Raw genomic sequence first — 18378 nt, 5'->3', positions numbered from 1 at the left:
AAAAGGCAATGAGTACCCACTGCCCCAGGCACTTAACTGCTGTCCTCTCCTTGAGCGCTCACAAAGCTTTGTGAAGTGGAATTATTATCCCACTTCAGAAGAGGAGACTAAGGCACAGAGAGAGGTGGCTTGGCCAAGGTCACATGCCTGAGCATGGGTTCTAACCCAAGTTTCTGCCTAAGCCAGTGCCCACCAGCTCAGCCCCAGGGAGTCAAGTCCATTGTCCTGGCTTCTGTCCATCTCTAAACAATTTCAGAAACAAGAGCCTACCTTCCCTTTCTGTGCACACCCCACTCCCACTCCCACCACCATCTTTACCCGCATCAAGAGAGAGGTTCTGCGTCCTCAGTCTACCTGGAGAGAAAGATGCACAGACAGACAGACAACACAGAGGCACATATTCCCTTCTCTGGCAGCCTCAGCATCCCTTCCCCTTAACTGTGGTGAGGCAGGTCTGCAGTGACCTCTCCAGACCTGGGGCTAGGCCCTGGGGAAAAGAGACTGGACCCAGACCTGGGCCTGCCCTGAGGGCTACACAAGGCAGAGGCATTGACAACCAGAGTCATCAGGGCTGCGCTCATGGGCATCACAGGGGGCTGACGAGACCAAGAAGTGAGGGTGGGGCAATCAAGGAAGTTGTCTGGGTACAATGGCCCTGAAGTGAGGACTAGATGGACAAAGCAGTCCCAGAAGGGGAACAGAGTGTGAGCAAAGGGCTGGAGGCATGGCACCATAGTGAGGAGGGGGCGCCAACCATCACGGGGCAAGTGTGGAAGACAAGCTTGGCAAGGCCTATAAGTGAAGGAGTGAGGTGGGGGCATCCCAGCTGGCTGGGAAGCTGAGGTGGGCTGGAGACATCAGTCCCACTGGACTTAATAATAGCACTGACAAATACCCATCACTGCCGGGAGAATATCACTTCAAGTTATCTAAATTGATGCCTGCATTATTTCACTCAATCCTCCTACCAGCTCTAGGAGCCAGAAGTTCTTATCTGCATGTGACAGATAAGGAAGTGAAGACAGTGAAAAGAGGAACCTGGTTTCCTGCTCCCAGGAACCTGGGAGAAGACAGAAATACTTTCTGCAAAAGCAATCTGCCAAGCCTTTCCCTTCCCCTGGCTGTGACTGAGGTCCCCACTTCTCTGTAGGCTGTCTCCATGTCTTTAAGGCCTTCCTGCTCCAAGCTCCCAGCTGGGGCCCAGGCCAAAATATTCCTGGGCTCCCAAGTAGTGATGGTGGCCTCCTCTTCTGTGCTGCAGGTGGGGGTGGGTGGGTGGGGAAGTCGAGCTGGATAGAGTGTGGAGAATGGCTAGTGACAATGAACACCAGGATCTTTAGCATAGTGGGAGGGGGCTTGAAGTCAAAGTGAGAAGAGAGCTGAAGGGTGGGAAGGGGTGTCAATCCTGCAGCCATCCCACTCTCCCCTTCCTTCCCACCCCTCCACTTCAGTCTGCCTGGAAATCACTACCTTAGTGTGTGATGGGCAGAGCTGGGGCACCCTCGTACCTGCTGAAAACAGAAAACCCTCCTACCCAGCCCTCAGTCAGGGTGAGGTGGGTGGGGCAGTGGAGGCAGGGCAAGGCGGTCACTCAGAGCAGACAGGAGTCAGAGCTGGCCTCTACTTCCTGCTCCAGCATTCAGGGGGAACTCTGGCTGAGGGGAACCCATCTATGGGGGACCTGTCACTTTCACAATGACCTTTCTAAACTGCAAATATGACTGGGACTCTGCTTCCAGAGTCACCCTTAGCTGTGCATAAAGCCAGTACCACGTGGCAGGGAGTGATGTGGTGTGGCCTAGGTGGTGTGGAGTTTTGAAATCAGACAACCCTGGACTATAGATGCAGCTTAGCAATCACTTGTTGGAAAAACTTGGGAAAGTTCTTTAACCTCTATGAGCCTCAGTTTCCTCATCAATAAAATGGGAATGACAGTATCTACCTCCCAGTGTTGCTACTAAGAATGACTGAGACAGTGTAAAGGACATTAAAAAGCACTGATGAAATGTTAGCAATTTTTTTCCCTAAGATGTTTCCATCATTTCTTTTACAGAACAGCACCACTTTTATAATGAAACTAAGTAACTTTAAAAATCGAATGCACATGTCCTGCTGCTGCTGCTGCTAAGTCACTTCAGTCGTGTCGGACTCTGTGCAACCCCATAGATGGCAGCCCACCAGGCTCCACCATCCCTGGGATTCTCCAGGCAAGAACACTGGAGTGGGTTGCCATTTCCTTCTCCCATGAATGAAAGTGAAAAGTGAAAGTGAAGTCGCTCAGTCGTGTCTGACACTTTGCTGCTACTCAGCAATTCCACTCCTACCTGGGAACCTGGAAAAACACTCATATATGTGTAAGACAATCATTTGAGAATATTGTTTGAATAACAAGATCCTGGGAACCATCTCAGGTTCAGGTGGACCTTCCTTCCACCTCAGGAAGGCTGGATAAATAAATAAATAACAGTCTCTACATCAGGTGGCATACCACAGGAAGGCAAATGCAGACCAGGGTTTCAAGGATCAAGAGACCTTGATCTCAGAAACCTGAAGCTGAATGAGTAAAAGCAAGTTGCAGAATTATTTATGCTGTATGACTCCATTTACAGAAAAAATTTAAAGAACTACATAATTTTTAGGCTTAAACATACTCAGTAAAAGAATACAAACAGACAGAAAAATGATAAACCAAAATTCAGGATGGTGACTGTCTCTGTAGAGGGAAGGGTAGGGGTGGTCCACAGGGGCTTTGACCATCTTTGCCATGGTTTATTTCTTAAAAAGAATATGAAATAAATGGGGCACAATATTAACATCTGGAAAAGCTTGCTGGCAAGGGCAGAGAGTTCATTTTATTATTGGCTATATTGTTCCGAAGGTTGAAATTATTTCATAATTTTTGAAGTGATGGAGATTTAAATGTTGGTTTGTTCACCACTGCCCCTCACACATGGAGCTGGGCTTTTGCCCCTGCTCTGCTCAGACCCCACCAGAATGCACTGACTGGGACCAGATGGACCTTGAGGGCACGAAAATGGGCAGGTATGGTTTAGTAGGAGGATGACCTGCCAGTGCAGAAGGGCAAGCTCATTGCCCTGAAGGCCCAAGGAGGGGCCAGAGGAGCCTAGAGTTGTAGAGGGGACTGCAGGGATGTGAGGGTGCAAGGAAGAAGATGAATGAGGGCTCTAGTCTGGGGGTTCAGGATTCTTTGATAGGTGCCCTGCTCCACACCTGCCTTTTCTCCTAAAAATCATTTTTCTTGGCCCAGTGGGGGTGATGCTCAGGGCTGGGCAGACAGACTTAACTAGCTTCCAGATTTACAGAGACCAGCCCAGAGAAGGAAGGGAGCAGCCAGCTCAGCCTCCCTGTATTTTCCAAAGGAGGGACCAGAATTCTAGAGAGGATAAAGGACTTGGTCAAAGTCATACAAAACGTTGCCTGACTTACCAGGCAACCCTTCCCCAGGACAGGGAGTCCCCCAGCCACCCAACTTCCAAGCCTTCAGTCTGGAACACACAAGGACCCTGTGGAGGCCTCCAGCTGACAGGTGGCACCAGCCTTGTCACCTCCCTATTCATGTGTTAGCCCTGAGGCCCTACGCAAATACTGTCCTGTTGGCCAGGCTCCAGGCAGAATGGCACCCCTCCCAGCTCACCTGGGCCGGATCTCCACCCAGCAACTTCCTAGCAGCTCAGGCTCCCAGCCCCTACCAGTGGGGCCCACGAATGGCAAAGAGCTGCTCACTGCTGCGGGGCAGTGTAGGGTCCCACAGGTTCCTCAGCGGGGTGCGGTGGCAATGAACACCAGTGCCACGTTGAAAGTGACAACGCCCACCTTTACTACCCCTGTTCCTGTTGTGCCCAGGAGCCCCGGCCGCTTCCTAGCTTAGCCTTTTAACTCCTTCGATTATCCCTGAAGATGAAGTAGTGCCTGGCATCCGACACTGCTGGTTTCAAATCCCAGGCCCACTTCTCACCTCCTGGGAGGCCTAAGTCATCTAAGAGCTACTGGCTAAGGTCCCTCACCTGTAATGGAGGTGATGATGGTGGGCTCAGGTGTAAACGCCAGGCGGGAGGGAGAAAGCTCTGACGTGGCTGTGGCCACAGCTTCCGACAAAGTTGGGACCCCGAGGGGAGTGACCGGCCCAGGGTCCCCGGGGCCTCCACCTTCCCCGCTCAGTCCCCTTCCCGCTCCCCGGCTGCGGCGGTGGCGCCGGGAGGCAGGGGCTGGAAGCCGCAGTGCGGGCCGCGGGGGAGGCCGGGCCCGGCGCCGCCCCCCGCCCCCCGCCCCCAGTCCCGGCCCGGCCCGGCCAGCGCTCCCTCGGGCCGCCCCGCCGGGCACTTACCCCGCAGGTAGGGGGCCCGGGGCGCCGGCCGTGGTCATCGCCGAGTGGGGCGGGCACCGTGCCCCCGCGGACGCCAGCCGCGGCCCAGGTGCTGCCGCCGGAACCCCGAGCGGGCGCTGTGCGGCCGAGCCGCGGACGCGGCGCCCGGGGAGGGGCGCGCCGGGGGCGGGGAAGGCGGCGGGGCCGGGCCGGGCCTCGGTCTGCCCACCCGCGCAGTGGGGCCAGGCCGCCGCCCGCCCGCGGCCGACCGCAGACGCGGGGTCTGCAGCGGGCGCGGGTGGGAGGGCTGCCTGGGGCCGGCGAAAGGCGCCCCCTACACCCTCCATCCCCGCCCTGACAGAGAGAGCCGGGGCGCCCAAGGTCTGCCCTGCCCATGCCCGAGAACCCTTTGCGCTCAATCCCCCTGGAGGGCGGGCTCACGCCTTCCTCACGGAGCCCCAGCAATCTGGGCCCAGAAAGTTCTCCTAGACCTGAGGTCCACCTCCCTGCCACTCTCCCATCCCCACAGCGCCCGCCTCTCAGCGCCCCTGACCTGAGCCCTTCATCATCCTACTGCATTGGTTGGGGGCAGTCATGCAGAGAAAGACCTGGATTTTAATCCCACCCATTTGCCCACAGCTTGGCTGTGCTTCTCTGTGCAGGAGACCAGAAGGCAGAAAATCATGCCATTTAGCACTCGCTGCCAGCCAGCAGTTCGCACTTGCCTCCCCAAAGAATCTTCATAACTGCCGTTTTACAGATGGAGAAACTGAGGCACAGAGTTCATGTGACTTGCTCAAGGGCACTCACCTAAAAAATGGCAAGTTGTGATTGGAACTCAACCCTCCTGACTCCACACACTCTTGCCTTCTTGGCCCCCTCTCCCCTGAATCCCCAGGGCCTATGTGGGGTCACCCATAACACTTCAGATGCCTACTGTGTGCCCAGCCCTCAGGTATATGTCTAGGACCAGAGTTAAGTTAAAGCCGACCAGGCCTCCTGGCAGAAGAGCCACTGGCCCATGAAGAGTTAACCAGCGGCCACCTCCAGGCTCCAGATGCTCTTGATCATGACTCATCAGAGCACGTGGCTGCCATTAGAGCTGTCCCTTCACAAAGGCAGGGGACAGAGGGAGGAGGGGCTCCAGCACCCCTGGATCAGCCCTGAGCTCCAGGATGTCAGAAAGGGAAATAGGAGGAGCCTGTAGAAGCAGCCATGTTAGAAAGAGGGCTTGGACTAGGTCCTGGAGGAGCCAGGCAGATTGGGCCCGGTGGCAGAGGGGAGAGGCTTTGGGGACAACTGTTTAAATCTAAGCAGGTTGCCTGGAAAGGTAGTGAGTTCTTATTCTGTCCATATGTGAGCAGAGGCCAGATGCTCAAAGCAAGGGCCATCACACCTCTGGGATTCTGACATAGGCATGGAAAAGCTATTTAACTACAAGGAGCAGACTATGATAACATCCACCATCATCTTTAGAAGTCTGGGTAAATAAGAATGCTACAGAAGTTGGAGGAGTCTGAGGCTTACTGGAGAAGGTGGACACAGAGTTGAGTTTTGAAGTTTATATTGTTTATACACAAGGAAGTTGTAGAAAGGATGTACCAGACGGGGACATGGGTCAAAGAGCATGGAAGTGGCAAAGGCACATTGATGACAGCTGGAGTTTGTGAAGCTGGTGAGAAGCCCAGCAATGTGTTAAAGAGGAGCCTGGGTGAGGAGGCTGGTGGAGGAGACTCAGATGGTGGTGGGGCGGGGAGTGTCTTGTCACATGCCATGCACCTTCAGGTCTCTAGGCATTGGTACACAGAGTTCCCTCTGCCTGGAACACACCTTCTTCCTTGTTATGGATTATTCATTTGTTTAACCAAGGGACAATCCAAAAGCATATAATTGATAGGCTTTTTTTAAAAAAAAGAATACAAATTTATCAATATAAAATTTAGAGGGTCCTCCCAGAGCTTTGGAAGGGGCCAAGTAAGTGAGGAGTTCTGAAGCTTTATGCTACCTTAGCTTCAAAGTAAATCTTTAGTTGTACTTGACCAACATTTATTAAAAACCTGCCATGTGTGAAAGAAAGCTCCTACTCACCCTGAAGGTTTCAGTTCAGATGCATCCTCTTCCAGGAAGCCCTTCCTCCCTAATGGGGGCAGTAGCTTCCTGGGCACACACTGCTCTAACCCATTCTGACCTCCCTATGACCTGGGGCGAACACCATCTGTGTGGTGGGGGTGGGGTGGGGTTTGTATGTGACTGTCTCTGCCATCAGACTGGGAGCCTCTGGGTCTGGTCAGACATCTCTGTGTCAGTGCCCAACTAACCACCAAAAACTTGAAAACTGGGCCTAGCACTTTACCATTTTCCTCTCAGGTAATGATTACAATAATGACTGACATTCATCACAGGCTTATTATGTGCTGTATATGTTAAGTATATAACGTGGATTATCTCATTTTAATGTACACATTTAACCACCTCTCTGAGCTTCAGTTTCTTCCTCAGTAAAATGGAAATTCTGCCTGCTTCAAAGGGTCATTTGAAGATTAAGAATTCCTATGTGTAAAATGCCCAGGATGGTGCCTGGCATGTGCTATTTAAGTGCTCTGATGCTGGTGGTGGGGGGGCCAAGGTAGATGCTATTATTCTCCACCTTGTACAGATGAAAACTGGGGCTCAGCTCTGCCTTCAGAGCTGGAACTCTGTCTACACCACAATAGTAGCAGTGATGCTGGAGCCACTCACCTGGTGGATCAGAGCATCAGAGTGGCCTATCCTTCAGGAGGGCTCCACCCAGGCAGTTCCCAGCCCCCAGGAACTCTGGCTCAGCCCCAGACCCGGCGAGTCCGTGAGTTACCATTATTTCCACCTCCCAACTCAGGTGACCTTGCTCAGGTCATCTACTAATTTCCAGGGGACCAGGAGAGCGTCTTGAGTCCTGGGTTCCTTCCTCCCCTGCCAGGGGACCTTTTTTTCTGGTGCTTTGTGCCTAGGAAATGGTGGGCCTGCTTTCCTCTTTCATTTTCTCCCCAACCAGCAAGAGCAAGCAACTGGGCTCACTGCACTTCTCAGTGGCCCTGAGAAGCCTCATATAGACTAATTCCACTGATACCATCTCTCAGCTTAAGAAGACCTTCAGGGAATTCCCTGGTGGTCATATTGTCACCCTGCTTATTTAATTTATATGCAAAGTACATCATGAGAAACGCTGGGCTGCAGGAAGCACAAGCTGGAATCAAGATTGCCGGGAGAAATATCAATACCCTCAGATATACAGATAACACCACCCTTATGGCAGAAAGTGAAGAAGAACAAAAGAGCCTCTTGAAGAAAGTGAAAAAGGAGAGTGAAAAAGTTGGCTTAAAGCTCAACATTCAGAAAACTAAGATCATGGCATCCGGTCCCATCACTTCATGGAAAATAGATGGGGAAACAGTGGAAACAGTGCCTGACTTTATTTTTCTGGGCTCCAAAATCACTGTGGATGGTGACTGCAGCAATGAAATTAAAAGACACTTGCTCCTTGGAAGAAAAGCTATGACCAACCTAGACAGCATATTCAAAAGCAGAGACATTACTTTGCCAACAAAGGTCCGTCTAGTCAAGGCTATGGTTTTTCCAGTAGTCATGTATGGATGTGAGAGTTGGACTATAAAGAAAGCTGAGCGCAGAAGAATTGATGCTTTTGAACCGTGGTGTTGGAGAAGACTCTTGAGAGTCCCTTGGACTGCAAGGAGATCTAACCAGTCCATCCTAAAGGAGATCAGTCCTGGGTGTTCATCGAAGGGACTGATGTTGAAGCTGAAGCTCCAATTCTTTGGCCACCTGATGCAGAGAGCTGACTTATTGGAAAAGACCCTGATGCTGGGAGGGATTGGGTACAGGAGGAGAAGGGGACAACAGAGGATGAGATAGCTGGATGGCATCACTGACTCAATGAACATGAGTTTGAGTGAGCTCCAGGAGTTGGTGATGGACAGGGAGGCCTGGCGTGCTACAGTTCATGGGGTCGCAAAGAGTCAGACACGAACTGAATTGAACTGAACTAGTGGTTAGGACTCAGCATTTTCACTGCTGGGGTTTGAGTTCAGTCCCCAGTCAGGGAACTTGTTTTTCAGTTGCTAAGTTGTGTCCGACTCTGTGACCCCATGGAGAGCAGCATTCTAGTCTCCTCTGTCCTCCACTATCTCCCGGAGTTTGCTCAAATTCATGTCCATCAAGTAGGTGATGCTATCTGACTAATATCCTGCAAGCTGCATGGTGTGACCAAAAAAAAAAAAGCCTTCAATAACTAACCTCCTCAGAATGCTCTAGAAAGTTCCACAGTAGCTTTATCTCCCATCCTACAGATGAGAAAACTGAGGATTGAACCAAGCGTGACTTGGACTCAGGTCTAAGCATGCCTTAAACCAAATTTCAACTGTATCCTATACAGAAAGTGTGTGGAAATGGGTGGGGGAGATGTCACACAAATAGGGGTCTGAGCACGTGAAAAGTGATGCCACTGTAGAAGGAGCTTAAGCTGTGAAGTCAGCTCTGCCTCTGCCCCTCTGAATCTCAGTCTTCCCATCTGTAAACCTGTGGTCACAGTGGCCACCTCTCAGCCATGCTCATAAGCTTGCCAAGCATTACTCAGGGACCCCGGTCCCCTCCCCTCTTCATAGCTGCGTTTTCGGTGCCTTTCTCCAGGCCCCTCCCTTACATGGAGCATCCCACCTCCACTGTCTCTAAAACCCAGAACTACCCCTCAGACCCTAGAGCCCTCCCAACCCAGCTGAGCTGGTGACTGTGAAGCTGGTTTTCCTTAGAGTGAGTGAGTGAGCTCCACCCAGCAGGTTACAGGCTTGAGCTCGTTAATAATTCACAGGTAAACAGGCTCATCCACAAAGGGCCCTGGAAGAGGGCCAAACCAGTCACAGTTCTTCAGTATTCCCCTGAGAGAGGCCCTTAGGGAGGACTAGGCCTGCTCCTTGGGCTGCCCCCCTCCCTCCCCATGGACTCTGGTCCTCACTAGCTGTGTAATCTTGGACAAGTTACTGCCTCACTCTGGCCCTTAGTTTCTCTCTCCCCACCAAATATAAAAGGAAGAGAAGGTTGGACCAGGAGGTCAAGGGCCCTCCCTGCTCTGATGTTCTTGGTTTCTGGGATTTGAGCTCTTTTTCAAAAGTCTGGTCCCCCAGAGCTGCCAAAGGTGGCTCTAAGAAAGGAACGCCCCGTCAGGCACAAAGACCAAGAACAATTTTGAATGAAAAGAAGATGCAGAATGCTAATGAGGGGTTTCTGGCATTGAGTGGCATCCTGTCAGAGGTCAGAGCTGCAGAATCAGGAAGATCCAGCTGGACTCCCAGCCCCACCATGTCCTAGCTGTGCGGCCCCCAAGCAAGTCATTCTACTGGTTTTAGTCAGGGCAGGGAGGGAGTGTTTTTGAGAGCAGGTTTGCAAGCTGGGGCTTATACCCCACCTCTGACACCCTGGAACAGTGATCTTGTCTTTGAAATGGGGATGTTGTAAGGATTAAATGAGATAATAGACATAAAGCTCTTAGAATGGGCCTGGTCATTATTCTTTGAGCTTTAGTTTCTTCACTCATAAAGCAGGGATAACAAGACTGACATGAGCAATAAAATAAGCAAATGGACCTGAAAGAGTTTTGGAACCCTGCAAGGCTAGCCAGAGAACAGGGACTTCCCCTATGACATGCACCCAGACCTGGCCAGGACCACAAGGGCAACACCCACTGGACATCTAATACCTCCCTCAGGGCAAATGTGCCACCTCACTCACTGCTGGTCGGAGTAGAAAGTGGCACTATCTTTCTGAAGGGTAACTGGAATTATGGGCTGAGAGCCTTAGAAAGATGACCAGTAACACCTGGGCAGCAATCATATCTTAAGAAATAATCATAGACACAAAGATTTATGGTATGTGGATGTTCATCACAGTATTTCTTATAATAAAGATATAGCTGGAACTCATTTAAATGCCCATAGATAAGGAATTAGTTCAATGAATTATACTGAACTATTCTGCAGGTGCTAAATTTATAGAGAATTTATTTGCCTGGATGACTGCATTGTCCCCTGTTTTCTCTGCTCTCACCCATGTCCCTTTATTGTCTACCCTGCACACAGCTCCAGCCCTACTTGATCAGACCATGTCACTCTTCTGTTCACACCTCTGCACTGGCTCCCCATGGTGCTCAGTGCAAAAGTTAAAGTCTTCCCTAGCCCTCCTGCCCCGCTGTCTCTCTCTCTGGTGTCATCCTCCTTTACTCTCTGATTCAGCCACACTGGCCTCCTTGTTCTTCTCCAAATATGTCAGGCATGCTACCACCTTGGGCCATGGTATCCTCACCAGGGGTTTAGAATCGGAGGGGCCACACGGTGCCTCCCACATCAGAGCCCTCTCCCACCCTGTGCAGCTGCCCTTGGCCAAAGCAGGTAAATCAGAATCCTGGGGTCAGGAGCTTCAAGAACATAAAACTTGGCATTTTAAATCATGAGTCTGACGATCACAGATGCCTCAACTCACAGAATCTGAGAATCCCATAGTTGAAAATTCAGCACTGGCCTTGAGCCCAGATCCAGAGCCAAGGAAGGGACCCCTTAACAGCCCAAGGATTCCAGTCATCAAATTTGACACTCCCTATCTGGAGGCATCTTAGAGCTCCTTGAACTCAGGCTCAAACTGAGAGTAGGAAACCTGTCCACGGCAGCCCCAGCAGGCCCCTGGCCTCTTCAGCAAGGTCCCTCCATCCCTGGGGCAGCCATCTGTCCCACAGCAGCTCTGCCACTGAATTACTCTCTTAAAAGCATTCTGCCTGCTTGCACTTCCTCTCCTACAGGAGCAGCCATGGTGGGGGGCATGTACTGGTATGACTAGTAAGGGACTTTGTTTGTAGGCCAAGGAGGTGGCCGTCACTATATTAAGAAGCACAGGCATCATTTCCCTCTTCTAACAGTTCCCGGCTTCCCAGTTCTGGTGCCTACAATCACACCATTGGCTCCCAAACCTTCCTTTTTTTTTTTTTTTTTTTTTTAAAGATTCATTTATTTATTTATTTTAGACTGTGCCGGGTCTTTGTTGCTGCACACAGGCTTTCTCTAGCTGTGGTGAGCGGGGGCTCCTCTTCATTGTGGTGGCTTCTCATTGCTGCGGCTTCTCTTGTTGTGGAGCACGGGCTCTAGACACACAGGCTTTAGTAGTTGTGGCATGTGGGCTCAGTATTTGAGGCTCATGGGCTTAGTTGCTCTGTGGCATGTGGGATCTTCCTGGACCAGGGGCTGAACTTGGTCCCCTACATTGGAAGGCCGATTCTTAACCACTAGACCACCAGGGAAGCCACTAAACCTTTCTGAATCCCCTCTGTTCAACGCAAATACCATAGACCGAGGATTCCCTTGTAGCAGTGAACTCACATTTACTGATCACCAAATCTGCCCCAGTGGCTGTCTGTCAGGTCCTTTACCAATGTGGCTTCACCAGGTCTTGCCACCGCTCAGTGAGCAGCTATTGTTTCACAGATGAGTAAACTGAGGCTCACGTGGGTCAGGCAGCTGAATCAGGGTCATAGAGCCAGTATGTACATGATAAAGCGGGGGCTGAGCACCTTCCCAAGCCCTTTACCCTTTGGCCAGGCTGTGGGAGACAAGGCAGCGTGGTGGGTGAGGGCCGAGGGTGAAGAAGTCACAGGCCTCAAGCTGAGAGAATGGAGACCCGGTTTGTTGCCTCAGGTGAGAGACTCTGTAAGGGCATCTGGGAGTCAGAATTTTCTGGGTATTTGTGACCACCAAGTTCCAGCTGAGGTAGAAAGCCAGGCGTGTTCAGGTCCTCACCTACACTTCTCACTTAGGGGGCTACAAGACATAGCACAACTGGGTTCTTACAGGAGGGCAGGCGGGCAAGAAATCCACATGGACCCAGCTGCTCCTCATCCCCTCAGCCAAGCAATCTCACCCTCGTCATAAATCATGCCCCCATGTTCTCATCAAAACCGAAGCATACTGTGCTGGGCTTCAAGGACATGGGGGTAGATGAACCCTGTCCCTTCTTCATATGTACAGGGGAGACAGAAGGGGGTGACCATGACCCAGTGTTAAAATGCTCTGTCTTCTCAGCAATATCCTTTCTCCACGGGTAGCAGGGTCAGCTTTAAATATGTAAATCCCCTCCCTAATGCCCTCTGCTCCTGCTGCTGCTGCTGCTGCTGCTGCTGCTGCTGCTGCTAAGTCACTTCTGTTGTGTCTCCCAATACACAATAAAATCCAAACTCTGCCTTCTTCTGGGTAGCCTGCCTCCTGAATCCTCAATGACACACATACCTCTCTGTTCTTCAGACACATCTCAGGCTTTGACAGGAAATGTCCTCACTGCTGGAAATGCTTTGGGCATAATGGATTTTACTGTCCATCACATTGCTTTATTTTAAGCCACATACACGTGTGTGTGTGTGCATGTGTTTGTGCTCAGTCATGTCTGACTCTGTTACCCCATGGACTGTAGCCCTCCAGGATTATGTCCACAGGATTATCCCAGCAAGAATACTGGAGTGGTTTGCCATTTCCTCATGGCTGAATCACTTTGTTATACACCAGAATCTAAATACAACATTGTAAATCAACTATACTTCAATTAAAACAAACACACAAACAAAAATACCCAGAAAAATCAAACCTATGATATTAGAAGTCAGGATAGTAGTTACCTTTGTGGGCTTGCCCCTGGGAGGGGCACAAGGGAGACACTGGGGGTGGTAATGGTCTGTGTCCTAATCTGGGTGCTGGTTACATGGGTACTGGTTACCTTGTGAAGAGTCATTGAGCTCTGTACACTTAAAGTGTGTGCATTTTTCTGTATGTATGCTACCCTTGAATTAAAAGTTTAATAGTAAAAAAAATTTAAAGAAAAGAGGTCATCTAAAGTTGAATCTTATGGGGTGACTGTCAGGAGTGGTAGATGGCATTCCAGGCAGAGGTAGCCCTGAGCAGCTTAGCACAGTTGTGAGAGTCCTACAAAGCCAGCCGTTGTTGCTGGACCAGAATGAGGGTCACGGAGTGATAGGAAGTGGGCCTGGGCAGGTCACAGCCCCTCCCCTGGAGAGTCTTGACCTTTCACCACTAAGTGATAGAAAGCCACAGAAGAGTTTTAAAACAGGAGAAAAGGGAACCCTCTTACACTGTTGGTGGGAATGCAAACTAGTACAGCCACTATGGAGAACAGTGTGGAAATTCCTTAAAAAACTGGAAATAGAACTGCCTTATGATCCAGCAATCCCACTGCTAGGCATACACACTGAGGAAACCAGAAGGGAAAGAGACACGTGTACCCCAATGTTCATTGCAGCACTGTTTATAATAGCCAGGACATGGAAGCAACCTAGATGTCCATCAGCAGATGAATGGATAAGAAAGCAGTGGTACATATACACAATGGAGTATTACTCAGCCATTAAAAAGAATACATTTGAATCAGTTCTAATGAGGTGGATGAAACTGGAGCCTATTATACAGAGTGAAGTAAGCCAGAAGGAAAAACATCAATATAGTATACTAACGCATATATATGGAATTTAGAAAGATGGTAACAATAACCCGGTGTACGAGACAGCAAAAGAGACACTGATGTATAGAACAGTCTTATGGACTCTGTGGGAGAGGGAGAGGGTGGGAAGATTTGGGAGAATGACATTGAAGCCTGTAAAATATCATGTAAGAAACGAGTTGCCAGTCCAGGTTCGATGCAGGATACTGGATGCCTGGGGCTAGTGCACTGGGATGACCCAGAGGGATGGTATGGGGAGGGAGGAGTGAGGAGGGTTCAGGATGGGGAACACATGTATACCTGTGGTGGATTCATTTTGATATTTGGCAAAACTAATACAATTATGTAAAGTTTAAAAATAAAATAAAAAAAAAAAAGAAGGCAGAGTTTTAAAACAGAAAAATGACATGGTCTGGTTTTTGATTTAGAAAAGACCAGTCTGAAGGATGGTCAGGAAATGTAAAAGTTAGGGGCTGTTGCAATAGTCCAAGAGGAATGTACAGCTTCGAGAGTCATCAAGAAGCTAAAATCAGCAGAGCTTGGAGACCAGGGTGGAGGTGAGGGAGGGAGGTGACAGAGATGACTCCCAGATTCCAGGCTTGGGCAACTCAGTGGATGACTATGCCCTTCACTGAGATGGGAACACAGGAGGAACAGGTTTGAGGGTGGGATGTGAAGTTTGATTTGGGGCTTTCTGAGTTTGATGTGCCAACAGGACAGTCAGATTGCCCTTCTCCAGGGCGTAGCAGGGTGAGCTTTAAATATACAAAAGAAAGGAATTTGGGGTCAAAGCTCAGAAGAGAGGCCAGGGCTGTCCCCTCTTCCCCTTCTCATGAGAACACATCTGGAGATACCAACTCACCCAGGAGTTGGGGGTGACACACAGGGTGATGACATACCCCTGAAGGGCTGACTGGGAGGAGCTGTGGTGCACATGGATGCCCACTTGGACCTAGGATTTCCCTCCAAACTGCTGCCCCAGATGTGGAGGGTGAGGGATGTGAGCAGCCCTGCTGGAGGAGAGGCGCAGCTGCCCACACCTGACTCCCAGTACGGCCCAGGTCCAGCTCACCTGAGTTGCCCTCACCGGTGAAGCACCGGAAGCGGGGCTTGGGGTGATGGGTGGCATCTCTTCCCTCCCAAGCCCAGCCCTGCTAGGGGCCATAACACCGAGCACGCGGCACGTGGGGCGGGTGGTGGTGAGAGGCAGTGGGCTGCCCCTCCCGGGGCCCTCCGGCCGTTACCCCGCGCCCAGCAACCCGCACGCTGCCGTCGCCTGCTGTGTCCCGTCAGCTGTCCCTCTGTCGGCTGCCGTCCCGCAGTCCCACTCGCGCCTCCCGCCGAGTCCCCACCCCCGCCTGGTACCTGTAGTCGCTTTTCCCGGGGGCCGCCCCCTTCCAGGCGGTCAGAAAGGCCATGGACGCGGGCCCGACTCGGAGGGGGCGCGGGCGGCCCCTCGCGGCGGCGGCTGCAGTAGCTGCGGCTCGGGTGGCTGCACCTGGACGGAGTGGGCGGGGCGGGCCCCGTGGCTCCTCCCCGCCCGGCCGGGCGCCTCCCTGCCTGACCGGGGCGTTGGTGTCCAAGAGCCGACCTGCGGTCCCAGGGCGAGAGCACTCCCGTCCACGGCCGTCGAGACAATGAGAAACTGAGCCTCCTCCCCCCACCCTAGGGATTTGTCCAAGGTCACACAGAGAGCCAGTGGCAGCGCTAGGACCTACCCCGGGCGCCTCCACTCCCAGTATTGAGCCCGTACTCCGTATCGAGGGGTGATGGCGTCACCAATGCCTTTCCCACCTGCCTAAGTGCAGAACCGGCCTTGCCAGGGCTGTACCTGAATGGGGTCAGGGGCTTGGCGCTGTCCTCAAAGTGCAGGGCACAGAGCAGGAGGGGCGGGCAAGGAGCGGACAGGAGGACAGGAGTGTGGGAGTGCAGGCTGCTAGCGGAGCAAGGCCCTGGGACATGGCCCTGCTCACAGACTTCTGGCTCCCTGCCCCTGTTGGAGGTGGGAGACAGAGGCGACTGAATCTGTCTCCAGCACATACTTTCTTTGGAACCCCATATTTTGTCTTAGGTAATGTACCTTTTCACTTTTTATTTAAAAACAGTAATAAATAGAAGAATCAGCTCTGGAGCAAGTGAGCCCCTGGCAGTGCAGCCCAGCAGGTTGCATGGGGGTGGGGAGGGTGGGAGCTCGACTAAGGGTGAGGAGCAACGGAGCAGCTTGAGGTAATGGAGAAGGATCACTCCAAGGTGGAGTGTGTAGGATGGATTCAGGGGTCCCTGGAGACTTCTCTCTGTGAGGGAGTAGGGGGAGGTGAACAAAGGTCAGGCGGGCAAGATGGCAATGGGACCAGTTCTGTCTCCCTTTGGGCTGGGTCTGTATCCTAGGTCTTGAGCAACACAATTGATACATCAAATGGTGACTAATTGTAATGTGCCAAACCCTAAGCCAGGTGTTTTATACAAATTTTCATTTAATTTCATCTTATTAAATACTCACCCCCCATTTCAGTTGATGAAACTGAGGTTCAGAATGGTTCGCTGACTTCCCTGAGACCAAGCCTTACAAGATCTGTCTGCTCCATCTGGTGCTCCCCCAATCCTGCCTGTGGCCTACAGGTGGGCAGGGCACGGAGTGGGAGTCCTGGTCAAAGCAGAGGGCAGAAGCCTCAAGGCTCACCTGGGCAGTTTCTCTCACTTTTCCTTAATAAGCAGCAGAGAAAATACAACCTTTTCCCCTTTCTCTGAGCACTCATGTCATGGTCTTGGCAGATCAACAAGGGCCCGAGAATGCTGCCTATCTGACCACAAAGCCAGAGCTTCCAGATCTGGAAATTCCAGTTACAGTGTACTCAGGAACCCAAACCCCTCGGCTCACAGAGCTTTTTGCCCAGTCTGGCAGCACTGGGCACTGCAGATAGCCAACTTCCTCCTGGGCTTGCAGGCATAAAGACTACAGGAGCTCAGATGGTCTGGTCTCCTACAGGCACCAAGCCCAGTATAATCCTGAGTGGGATTTAAGGCCCACCCAGCCACCAAGCCCACAACCACCACTACTTCCTATAGGAAGCCTTCCTGTATCTCCCAATGGAGGACTAGCTCCCTCTTCAGAGATTTTCTCTCAGAGCATTTAGCACTATATATTTTTTTAATCCTTATATTGATTATCGATGACCATATTAGTTCCACTCTTTCAGATTTCTATCTGAAGGTACAGAGAATGTCTCGCATTTGTGTCTTCCACGGAGCCTAACACCATTGTTACACATAGTAGATGCTCATTACTGAGAGAATGAGGGACCTAATATTTATCAAGTTTCTACTTAGTGGCAGACACTATGCTGAAGGCATTTACATACACTACCTCTATTCTAGGCAACTCTGCTTTGAGAATATTTGAGTCAGTTTAGAAATGTTCCTGAGATCAAATTAGGAACTGGGGGGAATTCTCTGGAGGTTCAGTGGTTAGGACTCGGAACTTTCACTGATGGGGGAGGGTTCAATTCCTGGTCAAGAAACTAAAGATTCCCACAAGCTGAGTAGGGTGGCCAAAGAAGGGGCGGTGGGGGGAGAACTGGGATTCAATCCAAGGGTTCTCAAACTTCATGGCTTGTTTCCTGTTCTTCTTTGACACTGGACAGCTTCATCATCATATTATTTTCATCACCATCATTTACTTATAACTTTGTTGGGCATTATTCTAAAACCTTCTTATGTACCAACTCATTTCATCCTCAAAATAATCCTAACAGGTATGTCCTTTTACAACCTCAATTTCTATAGTTGAGAAAATGAAGCAGAGGATTAAGCAATCCACTGAAATAACAAAGGCTGGTTAAGTGGTGGAGCTAGGACTCAACCCAAGCAGCCAGACTACAGTCTGTATCTTAATCCCAGTCCCAGTCGGCCTGCCACCCAAGATTTTAGAATGCACATAGTATTTATGAACCACTTTCCCAAAGTTTATCTTATTTTGAATCTCACGTCCCCACCCCCTATCCCTCAAGGTATAGCAGGTTTTATTAATATTCTTTCCCGTGCTCTGGAGCCAGACTGCCTGGGTTAGAATCTTGGCCTAATCACTTGATAGCTGCTTTTGACTCCAGGCAAATTACTTAACCTCTCTGTGCTTCAGTTTTCTCATCAGTAAAATGAGGATACCACCACCACCTACCACAAGTGTTGTTGTGAGGACTAAATGAGTTGATGCAAACAAGAGAATAATGCTGGACAATGTGTGATAGTTTTATCCAGAACCAGTGGGGAACATTCAGTATCAATAAACTTTCAAGATAACTTTATTCCCTTAATCATATACAGACATTTTCCTAAAATTTTTTTTTCTGTCTTCTTAAAACACAGAAATGACGGCTCTTACTTGGTGAGTATCTGCCATGTAGCAGGAATGAAGACTTTATATTCATCATCTTTAATCTTCACAACAACCCTGTGAAGTAACTGTAATCCCCACTGAAGACCAGAGAAGTTAAAGAGATTTACCCAAAGTCACACAGCTAGCA

General features: G+C 50.6%; 1 protein-coding gene across 3 annotated transcripts in view; it reads right to left on the bottom strand.

The window, feature by feature from the left end:
• The window catches only part of TTC39A (tetratricopeptide repeat domain 39A), a 54871-nt gene extending 39543 nt beyond the window's left edge, over positions 1 to 15328 (bottom strand). The window contains exon 1 of one of the 3 annotated variants that reach the window (XM_027537296.1): positions 15224 to 15328. In XM_027537296.1, the coding sequence (XP_027393097.1) occupies positions 15224 to 15276 (53 nt within the window). In that variant the 5' untranslated portion in view covers positions 15277 to 15328. Of the gene's footprint in view, positions 1 to 4025; positions 4179 to 4345; positions 4471 to 15223 lie in introns of those variants that run through there. The other 2 variants (XM_027537295.1, XM_027537297.1) reach the window with 2 other exon arrangements.
• Positions 15329 to 18378: the final 3050 nt, after the last annotated feature.

The sequence above is a fragment of the Bos indicus x Bos taurus genome, chromosome 3 (assembly GCF_003369695.1).
Source record: "Bos indicus x Bos taurus breed Angus x Brahman F1 hybrid chromosome 3, Bos_hybrid_MaternalHap_v2.0, whole genome shotgun sequence".
Lineage (NCBI taxonomy): Eukaryota > Metazoa > Chordata > Mammalia > Artiodactyla > Bovidae > Bos > Bos indicus x Bos taurus.
Note: the sequence above shows the minus strand (reverse complement) of the source record. Positions and strands in the feature narration are given on the sequence as shown.